At 41.3% G+C, this 19,182-nt stretch overlaps 1 protein-coding gene across 8 annotated transcripts in view; it reads left to right on the top strand.

Moving 5' to 3' along the window:
- LMO7 (LIM domain 7) overlaps positions 1-19,182 on the top strand; it is a 221,647-nt gene that overhangs the window by 170,625 nt on the left and 31,840 nt on the right. For 4 of the 8 annotated variants that reach the window (XM_070751347.1, XM_070751345.1, XM_070751344.1 and 1 more), the window contains exons 9-15: positions 4,456-4,573; positions 6,122-6,264; positions 9,911-10,310; positions 11,910-12,197; positions 13,427-13,541; positions 15,058-15,219; positions 18,802-18,905. In XM_070751347.1, the coding sequence (XP_070607448.1) occupies positions 4,456-4,573; positions 6,122-6,264; positions 9,911-10,310; positions 11,910-12,197; positions 13,427-13,541; positions 15,058-15,219; positions 18,802-18,905 (1,330 nt within the window). Of the gene's footprint in view, positions 1-4,455; positions 4,574-6,121; positions 6,265-9,910; positions 10,311-11,909; positions 12,198-13,426; positions 13,542-15,057; positions 15,220-18,720; positions 18,906-19,182 lie in introns of all 8 variants that reach the window. The other 4 variants (XM_070751342.1, XM_070751341.1, XM_070751340.1 and 1 more) reach the window with 1 other exon arrangement.

Below are 19,182 nucleotides of genomic sequence, written 5' to 3'. Positions count from 1 at the left end.
CTCCTCTTCCAAAATAAATATAAAATAGCTATATTAAGTTTGTAACCTTCATGGGTTTTTCTTTCTCCGCTTATACAACCAGGCTATCTCATTTAGTGGGATTTTCTTGGGGAGATGAAGTAAGATTAATCTGAGAAAAAACATCTTTCCCCATTTCCTCTTCTTTTTGCTTTATTTTCGGAATTCGGAAGAGATCTCCCATCTGGAGGAAGCATTTCGAGCACAGCAGATGGGCTTGTGCATGGCTTGTTAAATAAGCCATAATAGCTATAGGATGAAGCTATTAATTGGCTGATCAAACACAACATTGCATTGTGTTATGCCCAAACTGTGCTGTATTTCTTTAAAATATGGGATTTGTTTCCTTGCCCGTGCCTGGCTACAGTAATTCCTTTGTTCAATAGGGGAGCCACACTGTCTCACGGTTCACTTTAGGGAATTGTCGTACAGTGGTACCTCTACCTAAGAAGACCTCTACTTATGAACTTTTCTAAATAAGAACAGGGTGTTCAAGATTTTTTTGCCTCTTCTCAAGAATCATTTTCTACTTTCAAACCCAAGCCTCTGAAACTGTAACCAGAAAAGGTGGGGAGAAGCCTCCATGGGGCCTCTCTAGGAATCTCCTGGGAGGAAACAGGGCCTCCACCCTCCCTGTGGTTTCCCCAATCGCATGCATTATTTGCTTTTACATTGATTCCTATGGGAAAAATGGCTTCTTCTTACAAACCTTTCTACTTAAGAACCTGATCACGGAATGAATTAAGTTCATAAGTAGAGGTACCACTGTATTGGCTTGTTTATTATTTATATTTATATGCTGCTCATTCCAATAGGGCTCAGGGTGGCTGGTAATAATCATAAATACTAAAAGCAGTAAAAAAGTACAGCAGCACTAAAACAACAATTCTATAAAATACATAAAAAGCATAAAAAGCCATATTTACATACAGTCATTCCTAATTCCAGGCCTGCCTGAAAAGCCAGGTCTTAACAGTTTTCCAGAAGACTGGTAGGGTGGAGATAGTATAGATCTCCGGAGGCAATTGATTCCAAAGGGTCGGAGCCACCACAGAGAAGGCTCTTCCCCCTGGTGGACAGGACTCAGAGAAGCCCAACCCTGTCGGCCCTCACAGTCTCAGCAAGGTATGAGGCAGGAGGCGGTCCTGTAAATAGTTGTAGTATGGCATAAATAGTAGTGCAAATGTCAGAGTATCCCAGCCCCCAGACATAATGGACAAGCCCAAGATGATCTAGATTGAACCCACCCACCCCCAGTTGTTTTTCAGACTTTCAACTTTAGCTCCTTGCATTGTGACATCCCCCCAAAAATGGAGTGGTACAGTGGCTTAGAGGTGGAGCTCTCCCCTGACAATCAACAGGCTGCAAGTTCGATCCTAGGTAGAGGCAGATATTTCTCTCTTTGGGCATAATGAGAATATATCTGCTGAACAATACTCTGCAATGGGGACAAGAAGGGCATCTGGCCATTTAAAACACATTACTAACTCCACTCAGTTGCCCAGACTCGGGTGGGCAGCAGGAAGGACGGGGTGGAACACAGTTCCACCGGCAGAAATGAAGCTGCATGCACAGCTTCAGCTGACCAGTGGTAGTAACTTCCTGGATTATCAGTCTTAGCTCAGCTCTCCTTTTTTTCCCTGCTGCTCCTCGCTTTTTTCCTCTTTCCTCCTTCCTGGCCTTGAACAAGCTTTCCTCTCTCCTGCCCAGCTCCCCTCCAGCCTCATGCAGCCACCTCCCAAGGCCAGGAGAGCCGCATCGTGCCGAATCAGTCTGGGCTGTGGTCTTTCCCCCCACCCCCCATGAAGCCCACATTCTTCCCACAGTTGAGATGAAAAGGCATCATGCGGCAATAACAGTTCACTTGAACGATGATGATTGTTCAAGCCACTCCTACCTGGTCACATGGGTGGCAAGCCACTCTTACCCAGTCACATGACCATCAAGCCACACCCACAAAATAAGCCACACCCACAGTGTGGCAGTAACAATTTTGGCTGCCCATTGCTGCCCCGACTCCATTCCTCAAGGGATTATGGGGTCGTTAAAAGATGATGCTGTTGATCTTTAGTGGAAAAGGGTGGAGATCGGTGGGATTATGGAGAGAAACCTGAATGGGAAGTTGAGGAGCAGCTTGCTCTGTAATTTGTAAGATCAAATAAATGCAAAGAGTGGTGTTTAGTTTTTGCACTACAGTTTTGCCGTCTTATTTTGCTCGGTATATTTTAAGGCTGCAGGAAATACATGACGTCAGAATCAGTTTTTTTCCCCTCTGCTCCTGAATGCCAAGAAAGTGCTGACCATGAACTAGGAGAGAGAGAAACGCTGGATGTGCCCACATTTGCTTTGATAGTCGGTGTAGTAACTTTCAAAGTGTCTTAAGTTATGGATTAAGAAGAGTGAGTGAGAGAGAGAGAGAGCTTCTAAATAGCGACACCGAACCTTAAAAAGGCTTGTGAGACCGGCCGTCTCATCTTTCTTCCCTTTCATTAAAATTCATTAAAAGTTAACATGAAGTGTTCTATAAAAGGATAACCCACGGAAGAGGGAGTTTCGGCAACCTGTATTTCGTTTAAATATAAGGAGGAAACAAAATTACATCACAGTGTGACAGATGTGGCTTCTCCATCTCTGGAGGTTGTTTTTTTTTTTTAAAGAAGAGGGTTCCCTTTTTAAAAAAATAATCTTTATTAATTTTTCTGCTTAAAAACCACATAACAACATACAAAAAATTAATACAAAACAAAGAAGAAGGAATAAGAACCAACAACAAAAACACACAAAATACATGTAAACAAAGCTAAAGCTAATCGCTTTGACAGCTGTTTCCTTTTCCATTATATTTTACATTTCTCTATATTACTATTTTTAGTGACACAATCGCGAATAATTTATTCAACTCTATACAGTGATACCTCATCTTACAAACGCCTCGTCATACAAACTTTTCGAGATAGAAACCCGGGGTTTAAGATTTTTTTGCCTCTTCTTACAAACTATTTTCACCTTACAAACCCACCACCGCTGCTGGGATACCCCGCCTCTGGACTTCCATTCCCAGCGAAGCACCTGTTTTTGCTCCTGGGATTCCCCTGAGGCTCCCCTCCATGGGAAACCCCACCTCCGGACTTCAGTGTTTTTGTGATGCTGCAGGGGAATCCCAGCACGAGAATCCCAGCAGTGCAAAAATGGGTGCTTCGCTGGCAACGGAAGTCCGGAGGTGGGGTTTCCCATGGAGGGGAGCCTCAGGGGAATCCCAGCAGCACAAAAACGGATGCTTCGGATGGCAAAAGGGATGAATTTTGGGCTTGCACGCATTAATCGCTTTTCCATTGATTCCTATGAGAAACATTGTTTTGTCTTACAAACTTTTCACCTTAAGAACCTCGTTCCGGAACCAATTAAGTTTGTAAGACAAGATATCATTATATTTAATGGTTTGGATCTCCTATTATATAAACAGTATATATTTATTCCAATTTAATTAACATAAACCTTTAGTTATATACATATTTCATGGAGTTGAGAATGTTTACGAATTCTTTATGATTCACCTTTTATAACCAGTTTTGGAATTTTTTGTTATAGTTTTAACCATCTAACCAATTCTCTTAATTGGTTTTGCTCTCCATTATAGAAGGTTGGACCAGATCATCCTTGTGGCTCAGCAGTGGGCTGTTCCCAGTTTGGACTGGTTCTTAGAACTGGTCACACTGGTGGCTGGCTCCACCCACCCACCTGGGACACTTCTGCTCATGCACAGAACTGTTGTGCACAAACCACTAGTAAAGTGTTTTAGAACCCACTACTGTTGTGACTCCTTCCAGCTCCACAATTCTGTGATTCTCTGAGATAGCAATAGCACTTAGACTTATGTAGGAAGTCTGCAGATTCAGACATCTATAGAATTAAGGCAATTCAGACTAATTATTAAGGGAATGGTTTAAATCAAAGCAAGAGGCAGACAGGCTTAGGCAGAACATTCAAGCTCCTATGCTGTTATGCAATAAACAATTGAAGGTCACCTTCTGATACAGATGCATTCTTTAGTAAAAGCCATAGCATTTAGACTAATGTACTGCTTCAAAGTGCTTTACATCCCTCTCTACGCAGTTTACAGAGTCAGCATATTTCCCCCAATAATCTAGGTCCCCGTTTTACGACCTTGGAAGGATGGAAGACTGAATCAACCTTGAGCTGGTGAGACCCAAACTGCTGGCAGCCGGCAGTCAGCAGAAGTAGCCTGCAGTACTTCATTCTAACCACTGCGCCACCGCAGCTCTTTGTGTAGGAGGGTCCGTAGGAGACCTACACCCCCTATTAAAAACTGCTTAGTCATAAGCCACCCCGAGTCCGGTTCCTGCTAATCAGATTGTTAAACCGCCTCTTGAACAAGGAAATGGTCGGGAACTCTAAATAGTCTTTCTCTACCTTCAGGAGTAAATCCCTGAACGACGTCAGTGCAGATGAGCTACAAACGATCCGGAAGATGCGTTATGACGAGCTCCAGAAAATAAAAACTCAACTGCGGGAACAAGACCAACAGTGGCAAGATGTAAGAGACCCTCTTTCTTTCTTTCTTTCTTTCTTTCTTTCCTTCCTTCCTTCCTTCCTTCCTTCCTTCTTTCTTTCTTTCTTTTTTCTTTCTTTTTTTCTTTCCTTCTTTCATTCTTTCCTTCTTTCATTCTTTCCTTCCTTCTTTCTTTTTTCTTTCTTTCTTTTTTCTTCCATTCCCTTCCCTCTTTGGGGCCAGCCAGAGGTGGTATTTTCTGGCTTTCCGAACTACTCAAAATTTTCACTACCTGTTCCCTGAACTACTCAAAATTTCTGCTACTGGTTCTCCAGAACCTGTCAGAATCTGCTAGATTTCACCCCTGGGGCAGGGAGACTGGGGCTGATTTCTGCTTCCCTTAAGATTTTTCTTCTGTCTCAGCACCAAGCCCCCAATAATCAGGTGCACACCAATTGTATAACTGATAAAATATTTACAAAAGTCTCAGTCTTTTATTCTTTTAAAAGTCTTATCAAAAGGAGAATCAAATTCAGCAAAGTCTTATCAGCTGGCCAGAGTCCCAGAGAGAAGATAAACACAATAATAATTACCAGGTGAAGCAAGGTTTCAAATGCGTAGATATCAGAAGTTAACTGGAAAGCTGAAGCTCTTTAGCAAAGCCAAGAATGTGCTCTTTTGAAACACAAGCCAAATTCAATAGACAATACTTAAATAGTGTGAGGGCATGACCCAATAGTCAGTAGTGGTACTCACACGTAAATCTCCTCCTAGCAACCCACTCATGTCTCTTAGATGCCCTGCGCACTCTAGCATTCAGAAGAGGCTCCTCCTCTTCTCCTGAGTCACTCATCTCAGGAAGTGCAGAGGGCCCTGGTTGTTGTTCCGCCTCTGACACCACGTCCCCTTCACTGTCAGTCTCAGGTGTCAGAAACACAGGATACCTATACCTCGTCTCCCCTCTCTCTCTGCATCCTCTGAGTCCATGACTAATCTCACCGGAGGCGAGCGAACCACAACAATTTCCCACAACAGCAATATGTGAAAGTGGGGCTGTAATTAACATCAGCAACAAGGGAAGTAATCCCTATTGTGGAAAGATATTCATCAGTCAGGACGCCTAAGAATCCAATACTGTTTTGGTTTTCAGTCACCCATGTGAATTACACCAGGTAATTCAAGATAAGGTGGAATGCTCCTGAGCTGGGTGATCAGGTTAAGAGTATTTAAAAAAAAAAAAATACGAGCTCTTGTTGCTACTTTGAATAACAATGCCTATAAATTTGGAAGCCTCTTAAGGTTTATGGAGAAATTAGGAATGTCACAAGCTTCCTTTTCAGAGCAACAGGTGCATTTTCTCCTGCAAAACATTTTTTAAGCATCAAGAAGCCTGACAAGCCGCCATTGTTCAGATCCAGGGCAGGCTGGTAAAAAAGACATTTGAGAAGGCAACGCACCAGGTATCTCAGGTGAAAAACGGTCTGTTGCGCAGTCTTTTTGCCAGGGAACACTCAGCTTGGAGGAACTTGCAGAACGAGGCTTTACCGAACGTTACTTGATGTGGTTTTGTTGTCGGCGTTGTTTTCTGTGTAGGATTTGGCAAAATGGAAAAGTAGGCGCAGGAGTCACACCTCCGACCTGCAAAGGAAAAAGGAAGAGAGAGAAGAAATTGAGCGGAGAAGTTCGGAAAGCTCAGAACGGCGCGGCAAAACCCTGAAAGAAATGCAGAAAGACAGGTAATACTAGCCAGCCATGTTTAGTAGCTTTAACAGCTTAATCCTTTTTTTTTGTTTTAAACCTTGGCTTGAATTCAACAGCAACTAGACTTAATTGATTGCCTTTGAATTTATTTACACACACTCAGCTGGCCAGCGTAGTTAATTTTTAGTTCTGCTCACCCGGACTGATTTTGTTCCTTTGTATTCCTAAACAATTAAAGGATAACCATCTAATATCAATAAAATTAATTTACCAACTATGCCAATGATTTCAGTATGCCTTTTGAAAGGAAGATTTTAATTTCAGCTTCATTGAAGGTTGACGTACTATCCAGTTTTATGTTTTTTAAAAAGGGGAGACAAACATAACAGAAAAATAATGCATAGTATAGTGTGAAATTAGAAGGCAATAACAAATCTGTATATTTATAATCAAAGTAGAATAAAGAGTGTAAATAATATGGAGTGAGAAAATAAAAGAAAAAGCACAAAGTGGTAGAAAGGAGAATAGGAAAAAGGATAGAGAAGGAAGAAAAGAAGGGAGGGAGGAGTGTTTGTAACATAGCAGACACTTTAGAGTTGTACGACCTTATGGTGCAAAGGAGTAGTAGGTGTAAATAGTCATATATCTTAAATGTAGTTAGTAAGAATTCATATGTATCAATGAGTCTAAAATGCTATTGATGTTTTGACTATTCAGAATAAACTAAAAATTAGATTGCAAAATTTGATATCTATCTGCAGGCTGTCCTGATCGATATTGTTTACTATTAAGTTATTAAAATGGGTTCATGCCGGTTTCATTTTCAACTGCCTCATTTTTTTCCCCTTTTTGCCTTAAGTTATTTGTCTCTAGATTCCAAACCAGCTTATTTTGACACAGGCCCTATTTCTGCTTTTAAAATATATATATATATATAACTCTCATATACCTATTGGGGAGAATTGGAGTGGGAGAAGAGAAACAGTTGTTGTTTGTCCTGCAAAAGAGCCTTTTTAAAAAAAAAAATAATAATTTTTATTGAATATAAATATTAAAAAAGACATTTAAAACATTAAAATACAAACTTAAGGCAATACAATACAAACAAAACAGAAAAACGTACCAAAACACTTTTTTGTACAGTAAATTGCTTTGATGTCACACTTACATATACTGTATATAAACATGTACATTAAACTGTATTTCTTTCACAGTTTTCATCTATCACTCTATTTAATTATTCATTAATATTTACCTATTATAGTAAAGATTATATCTTTTCCTTATATATCATTACTTGTACATTCCTTTTTTTGATTGAGAAGTTTATTTTTCCTGGCTTGTCTCATTTGTCCTAGTTTGATGCTATCAGGTATCCTGAGTTCTTTTTTCAGTGAACCACAAGAGGCCCCGTCACGCTTCCTTAAGAAGGAATGCACCAATGACGTTCTGGGTTTTTTTAAAAAAAATATTATATTCATTTACATTTAAACACAACATAGAAAAAGAAAATAGATGCAAAATAGATGCAAAATAAAACACCAACTTTACAAACAATATGCAACTAACATCACACCCACACCAAGAAAGAAAGAAAGAAAGAAAGAAAGAAAGAAAGAAAGAAAGAAAGAAAGAAAGAAAGGAAGGAGGGAGGGAGGGAGGGAGGGAGCGAGGAGAGACAGGGAGAGGAAAGAAAGAATGAAAGAAAGAAAGAAAGAAAGAAAGAAAGGAGGGAGGGAGGAGAGACAGAGAGAAGGAAAGAAAGAAAGAAAGAAAGGAGGGAGGGTGGGAGGAGAGACAGAGAGAAGGAAAGAAAGAAAGAAAGGAGGGAGGGAGGAGAGACAGAGAGAAGGAAAGAAAGAAGGGAGGGAGGGAGGGAGGGAGGAGAGACAGAGAGAAGGAAAGAAAGAAAGAAAGAAAGAAAGAAAGAAGCACAAAACCCACAAATTCTGTTTATAGCGAGAGCTAGGCTGTAATCCCTTATTTCCACTAATTTCTAAATTAATCTTGCAGTGCTAAATATTGACAATAAATAAATACCGATTTGAACAACTGTTCAAAATACTGCTTTGAACAACAGATAGTTTGCAAAATACTATTCATCCTAATTTCATAGTTTTTCCTCACAATTATACATTATATTTATTCTAATTCCTTAATGCCAAATTCCTATATTTATAGATAGTCCTTGATTTACAACCGCAACTAACACCAACATTGTTGTGGCTAAACAAAATGGTGGTGAATTTAGCCCCATTTTAGACATTCTTGCCACCAAGAGAATCCCTGCAGGTGTTAAATAACACGGTTGTTAAGTGAATCTGGCTTTGCCCCATTGTCTCTGCTTGTCAGGAAGTTGCAAAAGATGGTCACATGACCCTGCAACAGTCATTAGTACATGCCAGTGGCCAAGTGTCCGAATTTTGATCACATGAAAAGGGGTGAAAAGGAGGTTATTAGTCATTTTTTTCTCTTTAGGGGGCCATTGTAACTTCAAGCTGTCCCTAAAATAAACAATTGTAAGTTGATGATTGGGTTTCTGATACCATTGGGTCTTAAATATATATACACCCTGATGGTCAAGCAGCGTGGGAGATTTTACCTTTCATTTGAAACATCCACCAATGCTCTTTATCTGACATAGTTTTCTTTATTCACATACCACCAAGCATCGCGAAAATAGTAGTATGTGTTACTTTGGGGACAAAAGAATAGAATGGTCTACATAGAAATCCAATAATAAAAAAAGAGTGTTGTACAACAGCTCTGAATCTCGCTGTGCCCCCTTTGAATTGACGTAACTCTTTATAAGTTACACACACACAGAGAGAGAGAGAGACTAGTGGTGGATTGCTATCGGTTCACCCTGGTTCGGGTGAACCAATAGCAGCGGTGGTGGGAGGCTCCGCCCATCCACCTGTATGTCATCATGGATGATATGTGCATGTGCAGAAGCTTCACAGTTCCAAACCAATAGTGGAAGTAAGTGAAACCCACTACTCTCTCTCTCTCTCTCTCTCCCTCTCTCTCTCTCTCTCTCTCTCTCTCTCTCACACACACACACACACACTAGTGGTGGTTTAATTTAATTTAATAATTTAATTTATTACATTTATAAGCTGCCCAACTCTTTCAGAGTCTGGATGACGTACAACAATAAAACAATATAAAACCGCAGAAACAGTCATTCAACAAACATTCATTTCTTTTTGGCCAGAGCTGGATGGTCTTACTCAACAGCTCCAAGCCTGCTAGCAGAGCCAAGTTTCTACAGCCTTCCGGAAGGATAGGAGGGTAGGGTCAGTACGAGTCTCCAGGGTAGCTGGTTCCCGGAGCTGCCACAGTGAAGCCCTCTCACGTGGCCCTTCCAATCGGCATTGTTTGGCCTACGGGACCTGCAGAAGGCTGACCCTGTGGGCTCTAGTTGGTTGCTGGGGGGAAGACGGTCTGCTACCAGTTCACCCAAATGATTTGGGTGAACTGGTAGCGGCGTCAGTGGGAGGCTGATCTGTGCATGCGCAGAAGTTTCTGTGCAAGCGTTCACAGTTCTAAACCAGTAGCGAAGGTAAGTGAAACCCACTACTCTCTCTCTCTCTCTCACACACACACACACACAAAAACACACACACATAGGGTACTTTTGAGGTTATCGGTTACACAGAGCTCTTGCTTTTCTTCTAGAGAGAGGCGAGATCAAGCTCCTCTGAGGAACTCCTGGCAGGAAACGGAACAATTGTATTTGTCGAACGACGACGTCTTTCGGGAAGAGAAAGCGTCTCCCAAAGTTTGCATTCCGACTGAGGCAAACGGAGGCTTGAAAAGGGAAGACGATCAAGAGCTGAGGAAGCGGAAACCAGAGCGTGAGGTGAAAGAGGAGCCTCACGCCTCAGTAGACAGCCCAGCCGGGGAAAAGACGGACACCCCCTTGCCAAGTTCTCAGTCATCCAATGCTCAAACTGGATCTGGTCGGGTATCAAGGAGTTATCAGAAGGCAGACACAGCCAGGCTGACATCGGTGGTCACCCCAAGGCCGTTTGGAGCTCCTATGAGAGGAATTTCCTCTCTTCCCAGATCCTTTACGGTAAAAGCTGGCTTGTGTCTTAAGATTTGCGGGAAGCACCTCTGACTAATTTTACACTTTCACCACTTCTGTATCTGCAGTTCAGTAGTGGGTTCCTACTGGTACGGTCGACACCATCTTACCGGTAGCAAAAATGGAGCTGGGCATGGAGCTATGCAGCTCCAGCATGTGCGTCTGAGCATGATTTGGCTTCTGCACATGCGCAGGAAACAAAATCTTGTGAAGGGATGAACACAAGAGGGAGATTTCATCTATTTTTTTCCTTTTGCGCATGTGCGGAAACAAAAGGATCGCTGAAATCTCACGCGGCTTCTGGCATGTGCACGTCCAAGCAAGATTTTGCTCCTGAGCATGCGCAGAAAGGAAAATCTTGCGAGGGGATACGCACAAGAGATTTCAGCTATTTTTTTTCTTCTGAGCATGCGCAGGAAGGAAAATCTTGCGAGGGGATGCGCACAAAAGATTTCAGCATTTTTTTTCCTTCCGAGCATGCGCAGGAAGGAAAATATTGCGAGGGGATGCGCACAAGAGATTTCAGCTATTTTTTTCTTCTGAGCATGCGCAGGAAGGAAAATCTTACGAGGGGATGCGCACAAAAGATTTCAGCGATTTTCTTTCTTCTGCACATGTACGGAAGCAGAAAAACCCACCGAAATCTCATGCACACACGCATCTTCTCGCAAGATTTTGCTTCCTGCGCATGCACAGAAGCACAATCTCACTCAGACGTGTGCACGCCAGAGAATGTCCACAGATTAAAACACTCCAGAAAAATCTCTACGCAAAAGTTTTTACCTTAATATGTATAATTACCATTCGATTAAAAAAAACTACTATTTCTATTAACACAATTTAACTTGCAGTAACTATTATAGCCTTTGCATGAATAAAATTAGTCATTTTAAATATTAGATTTGTTTTTATGTTGTTTTATTATTGTTGTTAGCCTGCCCCGAGTCTACGGAGAGGGGCGGCATACAAATCTAATAGATAGATAGATAGATAGATAGATAGATAGATAGATAGATAGATAGATAGATAGATAGATAGATAGATAGATGATAGGTAGATGGGTAGATGGCTAGATGGCTAGATGGCTAGATGGCTAGATGGGTAGGTAGGTAGGTAAGTAGATAGATTAGATAGATAGATAGATAGATAGATAGATGGATGGATGGATGGATGGATGGATGGATGGATGGATGGATGGATGGATGGATGGATGGATGGATGGATGGATGGATGGGTAGATAGATAGATAGATAGATAGATAGATAGATAGATAGATAGATAGATAGATAGATAGATAGATAGATAAGATAGATAGATAAAATTATTCTTTGTAAACAGTATACTTGGTAAGTTTTTACCTTTTGAGGGTATCATGGAGCTTTAAAAGTTGATGGGATAGACAAAAACTGTGGTTATTTTTGGATCCAGAGGCCAAAAGTTAGTTGAAAACAAGCCATAGATTTAAGACAATGGAATTGCTGTTCTCAGTGCAAGGCACAGAGGGTCTGGGAAAACATGGGAAAGATTTTCACTAGATGCTGCCCAGACCAATGTTGGAGACATCTCTTTTAAATACCTTCCTTGCAGATGGATGCAGTTGTGAAATACAATGGAGGACTGGAAGGGTCCAGGGGTGTTCAGTCAGGGCACACCAGGGGCTCTGAGACTCAGACAGGAGGAGCACAGGACCAAGGCAAGATGGATCGTCTTGTTGCAGAAGATAGCCAAAAAAGAAGAAGCCACTTACTAGAGGAGCAGAGGAGTGTTATGCCCGAGTCGGAGCCTAATTCGGATCATCACACCAATTCAATGACTGTCACATCTTCCGCACCCAAGGAAAGAATCCTTTCAGTGACTGAGGAGTCCAGACGGCACGTAAGTTGGAGAGAGGCTCCTCTTTTTCCAAAAGACAGGACGCTCTATACCGGAGGTCCCCAAACTCGGCAACCTTAAGACTTGTGGACTTCAACTCCTAGAATTCTCCAGGCAGCTGGAATATTCTGGGAGTTGAAGCCCACAAGTCTTAAAGTTGCCAAGTTTGAAGCCTGCCGCTCTATACCTCCAAAGAATTAGGCACTACAGTAGTACCTCTAGATACGAGCTGCTCCACATGCGAGTATTCCAAGTTACGAGCCACGACGGGAGCAAAATTTCTTTTCGACACCCGAGCTCAAATTCGGGATACGAACCGAGCTTCCACTAGGTGGCGCAAGAATCCTTGCTTCTGGTTATCTCGGAGGGGAAAAACAAAGTCTAAAGCCATTTGTTCCAGATACGAGTTGTTCGACATACGAGCTCCGTTCTGGAACGAATTAAACTGGTATCTAGAGGTACTACTGTACTTGTAAGCCGGAGATAATTTTCCTAGAAAAGGGAACCTTGGGAATAGTCAGCCTTGTGAATATATGGGAAGCTCTTCTGATGTGAGGGAAGAGCTGGACTTGAAACAGCTTTCTAGGAGCCTGTGGCTCATAAAACTTTCTCTAGAGTGGTCAGAAGATGGATAGAGAGTGCCACAGCTTGTAAAGAATAGTTTGATGATAGAAGAAGTGGCTTCAGAGGTTAATCCTGCAGGAAATTTATTTATTTATTTGATTTTTATGCTGCCCTTCTCCTTAGACTCAGGGCAGCTTACAACATGTTAGCAATAGCACTTTTTAACAGAGCCAGCCTATTGCCCCCACAATCTGGGTCCTCATTTTACCCACCTCAGAAGGATGGAAGGCTGAGTCAACCTTGAGCCGGTGAGGAGATTTGAACCGCTGACCTGCAGATCTAGCGGTCAGCTTTAGTGGCCTGCAGTACTGCACTCTATCCACTGCGCCACGTCGGCTCATTTTTAGTCTTCTTAGCTGCACTGCTCTGTGGGGTTTAGTCCAGGAAGCCTTGGGGTTCCTGTCGGTATGGACTGTTACATTCATTGTTTTAATGTTCTGAGTGATTTCTAACCCTGCAAACAATAGATAGGTTCTTAAATCTCTTAAGATGTCTGGAGAGACAGGACGTATGTGCATGTAACGATCTGAAAAGATTAGCTAATGTAATGTGAATAAATGACTGTTGACATTCTCTCCTCCTCTTCCTCCTCTTCCTCCTCTTTTTAGGAGCAATACAGTGATATGAGAATCAGTATAAATCAGAAACCAGGCAGCAATCGTGACTTTGGATTTACCGTGTCCCAAAACCCTTCTGGTGTCTTCGTGAAATCCATAGAAGAAGGTAAACACCAGTGTTTAATTTTTGCAGTTTTTGGTGGAAAGGAAAGGAAAATAAGTGAAGGGACGGGAAGGAAGGAAGGGAAAGAGAAAGGAAAAGAAAAGAAAAGAAAGGGAAGGAAAGAAGGGAAGGGAAGGGAAGGAAAGGGAACAAAGGAAGGAAGGAAGGGAAAGAGAAAGGAAAAGAAAAGAAAGGGAAGGAAAGAAGGGAAGGGAAGGAAAGGGAACAAAGGAAGGAAGGAAGGGAAAGAGAAAGGAAAAGAAAAGAAAAGAAAGGGAAGGAAAGAAGGGAAGGGAAGGGAAGGAAAGGGAACAAAGGAAGGAAGGAAGGGAAAGAGAAAGGAAAAGAAAAGAAAGGGAAGGAAAGAAGGGAAGGGAAGGGAAGGGAAGGAAAGGGAACAAAGGAAGGAAGGAAGGGAAAGAGAAAGGAAAAGAAAAGAAAAGAAAGGGAAGGAAAGAAGGGAAGGGAAGGGAAGGAAAGGGAACAAAGGAAGGAAGGAAGGGAAAGAGAAAGGAAAAGAAAAGAAAAGAAAGGAAAGGAAAGAAGGGAAGGGAAGGGAACAAAGGAAGGAAGGAAGGGAAAGAGAAAGGAAAAGAAAAGAAAAGAAAGGAAAGGAAAGTAGGGAAGGGAAGGGAAGGGAAGGGAACAAAGGAAGGAAGGAAGGGAAAGAGAAAGGAAAAGAAAAGAAAAGAAAGGAAAGGAAAGTAGGGAAGGGACGGGAAGGGAACAAAGGAAGGAAGGAAGGGAAAGAGAAAAGAAAAGAAAAGAAAGGAAAGGAAAGTAGGGAAGGGAAGGGAAGGGAAGAAAGGAAGGACGGAAGGGAAAGAGAAAGGAAAGGAAAAGAAAAGAAAGGAAAGGAAAGAAGGGGAGGGAAGGGAAGGGAACAAAGGAAGGAAGGAAGGGAAAGAGAAAGGAAAAGAAAGGAAAGGAAAGAAGGGAAGGGAAGGGAAGAAAGGAAGGACGGAAGGGAAAGAGAAAGGAAAAGAAAAGAAAGGAAAGGAAAGAAGGGGAGGGAAGGGAAGGGAAAGGAGGAAGAGAAAGGGAAGAGAAAAGAAAGGAAAAAAGGCAACGAAAGGGTAAAGAAAGAAGGAAAAGAAAGGAAAGGAGGGAAGGGAAAGAGAAAGGAAAGGAAAGGAAAAATTCAAGACTGAAAAAATGTTTGTAAATGTAAAAATATGTAAAAAATGTAGAGACGTTGGATTTGCCAAATTGACTTGCTTTAAGTCTCTGCCGGTTCCTTCTAAAACCTCAAACAATTTGATTATTAACATTCAGCTGCAGAACCTTCTCATCCCCACAGTCAGGGCTATGCAAGAAATCCAGCGTTTTAAAGGGGGACTTTGCAAAGTGGTGTCCCCTTCAGCCCAGAGCATCACTTCACTGTCACCTCCTTCCCACTCCTGCTCCGAAAGGCCCCCACGCAACCAGCCCTCCCTTGCTCGCGCTAACACGCTCTGCGGAACTGACTCCGTGGACATTTGGAGGTCTTATGCGGCTTCGTTGTCTTTTCTCTCAACAGGCAGCCCTGCAGATTTTTGCCAGTTGAAAGTCGGGGACGAAATCCTATCCCTGGGGGGCGCTGGCATTTCACACCTGGAGCGGGGCGAATGGGAAGCTGCCATCAACCGGGCCCTGGGAAATGGATGCCTCGTGATGGACGTGAGACGACATGGAAAGAAGGGTGCGTGTTTAATTACACGGAGGGTAGTTTGAGTTGTCTCCTCTCTAGGTGGAATGGAATGGAATGGAATAGAACACAGAACAGAATAGAATATAGAATAGAACATAGAACAGAACATTTTGGAATGAAGAATAAAATATAGATGGAATGGAATAGAATGGAATGGAATGGAATAGAACACAGAACAGAATAGAATATAGAATAGAACATAGAACAGAACATTTTGGAATGAAGAATAAAATATAGATGGAATGGAATAGAATGGAATAGAATAGAACACAGAACAGAACGTTTTGGAATGAAGAATAGAATAGAACATAGAATAGAACATAGAACAGAACATTTTGGAATGAAGAATAGAATGGAATAGAATAGAATATAGAATATAGAATGGAATGGAATAGAATAGAACATAGAACAGAACATTTTGGAATGAAGAATAGAATAGAATATAGAATATAGAACGGAATGGAATAGAATAGAATACAATAGAATGTTTTAGAATGAAGAATAGAATAGAACACAGAACAGAAAGTTTTGAAATGAAGAATAGAATAGAATATAGAATATAGAACGGAATAGAATGGAATGGAACGGAACAGAATAGAATAGAATGTTTTGGAATGAAGAATAGAATAGAATATAGAATATAGAATATAGAACGGAATAGAATAGAATGTTTTGGAATGAAGAATAGAATATAGAATAGAACACAGAATAGAACATTTTGGAATGAAGAATAGAATAGAATAGAATATAGAATATAGAATGGAATAGAATGGAATGGAACAGAACAGAATAGAATAGAATGTTTTGGAATGAAGAATAGAATAGAATATAGAATATAGAACGGAATAGAATAGAATGTTTTGGAATGAAGACTAGAATATAGAATAGAATACAATAGAATAGAACACAGAACAGAACATTTTGGAATGAAGAATAGAATATAGAATAGAATACAATAGAACACAGAACAGAACATTTTGGAATGAAGAATAGAATAGAACAGAACAGAACATAATAGAATTTTATTGGCCAAGTGTGATTGGACACATAAGGAATTTGCCTTGGTGCATACGCTCTCAGTGTACATAAAAGAAAAGATAAGTTAATGATAGTCCGGGTCCATATAAGCAATCAAATCATATTAGTCAGTATAAATCGTAAAGATGCAAGCAAGAAAGTTGCAGTCCTGCAGTCATAAGTGGGAGCAGATGGAGGATAGGAGTGATGAGAAGACTAGTAGTAATAGTAGTGCAGACTTAGTGAATAGTTTGACAGTGGTGAGGGAATTATTTGTTTAGCAGAGTGATGACATTCTTGTGTCTGGTTGTTCTGGTGTGCACTGCTCATGTTGTATTATGGTGGATGACTTCCGAATCCTTGCAGCTTTCAGTAAGAGCTGGTGGCTTGTTTCCATTAGAAAGTATCTGTGCTTAGTATTTCTGCTTTTGTAAAAAAAAAAAAAATTAAAAAAGCATTTGTGGCAAGGATTATATTTATTATTTTTGCACCGTTGCATGAATTGCAGAATAACTAGTTGTTTGAGCAAGTTTACTTTCTAGAAATTGGGAAGCCATTTCCTGGAGTAGAGATGTTCTTGGAAAGAATTGATCGCAATATACTTCGAATTTCTCTATTCGTTCGGTAATGATATGTGTGAAGACAGGGGTGTCAAGCTCAATTTCATTGAGGGATGCATCAGGGTTGTGTTTGATCTCGAGGGGTGGTGGTGAATGTGGCCAGCTTGATGTCACTCGTGTCGGGGGCCGAGTGCTCAGCCAGTGGAAATTTAATTTAATTTAATTTATTTAACTTCTATGCCGCCCAATCCCGTAGGACTCGGGGCAGCTTACAACAATGAAAACAATACAATAATACAGTGGTGCCTCTACTTAAGAGCTTAATTTGTTCCGTGACCAGGTTCTTAAGTAGAAAAGTTTGTAAGTAGAAGCAATTTTTCCCATAGGAATCAATGTAAAATCAAATAATGCATACAACCCATTTGGAAAGAAATAAAAGCTCAAGATTTGGGTGGTTGGAGGAGGAAGTAGAGGAGGAAGAGGACAGTCACTGCCCAGAGCGAAGGGAGCGTTTCTTTTCTCTGGGCGCTGGCAGAGGTTTATTCCCTCTCCAAGCGCCCAGAGAAAGGAAAATGCTTCGTTCGCTCTGGGCTGCCAAAGCCTCCTTAAGCGCCACCGAAAGGCTCCTCTGGCAACCCAGAAAAGCTCGAGATGGCGGGGATTAAAGGGGGAATGGCAGGAAACTGGCTGGGTCGCTCTCAAATTTCCTGGGAAAATTTTCCTGGCTCAGGTTCTTAAGTAGAAAATGGTTCTTAAGAAGAGGCAAAAAAATCTTGAACACTTGGTTCTTATCTAGAAAAGTTCTTAAGTAGAGGCATTCTTAATTAGAGGCACCACTGTACAATATTTAAAAAGAAGTTGAACAACACAGTAAATAAAACCCCATGAAATGGGCTCCCGAGCTCAATCTTTGGCTGTGATGGCCTCCTTCAACTCTCTGCCAGTGAAAATGGAGCTCACAAGGGCCACCCATGGTCCTCCCAAGCTCCATTTTTGCTGGCAGAGGCCACCACGGACCAATCCTGGGCTATTTCCCCGCCAGTGGGTCAGTTCTAAACACCCTGCAGCCCAGATCTGTCCCTCAGGCCTTGACAGCCTGATTGATAGATTGATTGATTGGATTTATATACCGCCTCTCTCTGAAGATTCAGGGTGGTTTACAACATATAAAAACATCAAAATACAGTAGCTATATCCAATTGATTAAAAGCTAAACAGCCCCAGATATGTTAAAATTCAGTCATGCCCATTCAATCAACAACTATGCAAACATTTGTCAGCCGGGGCTGAGATCTAATTGCCCCAAGCTTGGCAGCATAAATCAGTCTGAAGACTCTTGAGAAAGGTGAAGAGGGTGGGGACAGTGCAAATCTTGGGAGGAGCTCATTCCAGAGGGCCGGGCCCCCACAGAGAAGGCTCTTCCCCAGGTCCCTCCAAACAACATTGTCTAGTTGACGGGACCTGGAGAAGGCCAACTTTGTGCGACCTAACCGTTCGCTGGGATTCGTCACCGGAACTCTTAAAATCAAGCCTTGCTCACTTCCCAACTTTTTGAAATTATTCTCATTTAAAATAAAGTTGCTGTTAGTAAACTTGCTATTTGTTGTGCAAGCTTTTGACTAATTCTTGCTTTGGGGGAAAAAAGTGGTCTTATAGAATAGTTGTTGTCAGTATAAACTTGCTGTTTATTATGCACACTTTTGACTAACGCTTTGCTTTGGGGAAAAGGTGGTCTCTCATGAAAAGCCCTAACACATCATTCCACATTAACATCACTCCTTTCTTCTACCGTCCTCCACTGTTTTTACATCCTCTTTTCGTATTGTTTGGATGTATTTTTCTCAAGTTCCCTTTGGACTTTGACATTCCCCCTGTCTCCCTTTTCAATTTCTTTTGATCTCCACATATCAATCAGATTGGGGCAAAGACCAGCCTTTCCCACCATTTGCAAGGCCCAAAATCCTCAATCTTACCAGTATGGCTACCAACATTGTAGGTTCACCTGAAAACAAATGGATCGATGCCACGTCAGGAGACCACACTTCGACGCAAAGTCAACAGATTTCAGAAAAGGAGGTGCATGGCCATTTGAAGAATGATGTAAGTATTTATTTGTTTGTCTGTCTGTCTGTCTGTCTGTCTGTCTGTCTATCTATCTATCTATGTATCTATCTATGTATCTATCTATGTATCTATCTATCTATGTATCTATGTATCTATCTATCTATCTATCTATCTATCTATGTATCTCTATCTATCTATCTATCTATCTATCTATATCTATGTATCTATCTATCTTTCTTTCTATCTATCTATCTATCTATCTATCTATCTATCTATCTATCTATCTATCTATCTATCTATCTATCTATTAGAT

Source organism: Erythrolamprus reginae, chromosome 4 (genome assembly GCF_031021105.1).
Source record: "Erythrolamprus reginae isolate rEryReg1 chromosome 4, rEryReg1.hap1, whole genome shotgun sequence".
In the NCBI taxonomy this organism is placed as follows: Eukaryota; Metazoa; Chordata; class Lepidosauria; order Squamata; family Dipsadidae; genus Erythrolamprus; species Erythrolamprus reginae.
The sequence above is the reverse complement of the archived record's forward strand: the minus strand, read 5'-3'. Positions and strand labels throughout refer to the sequence as shown.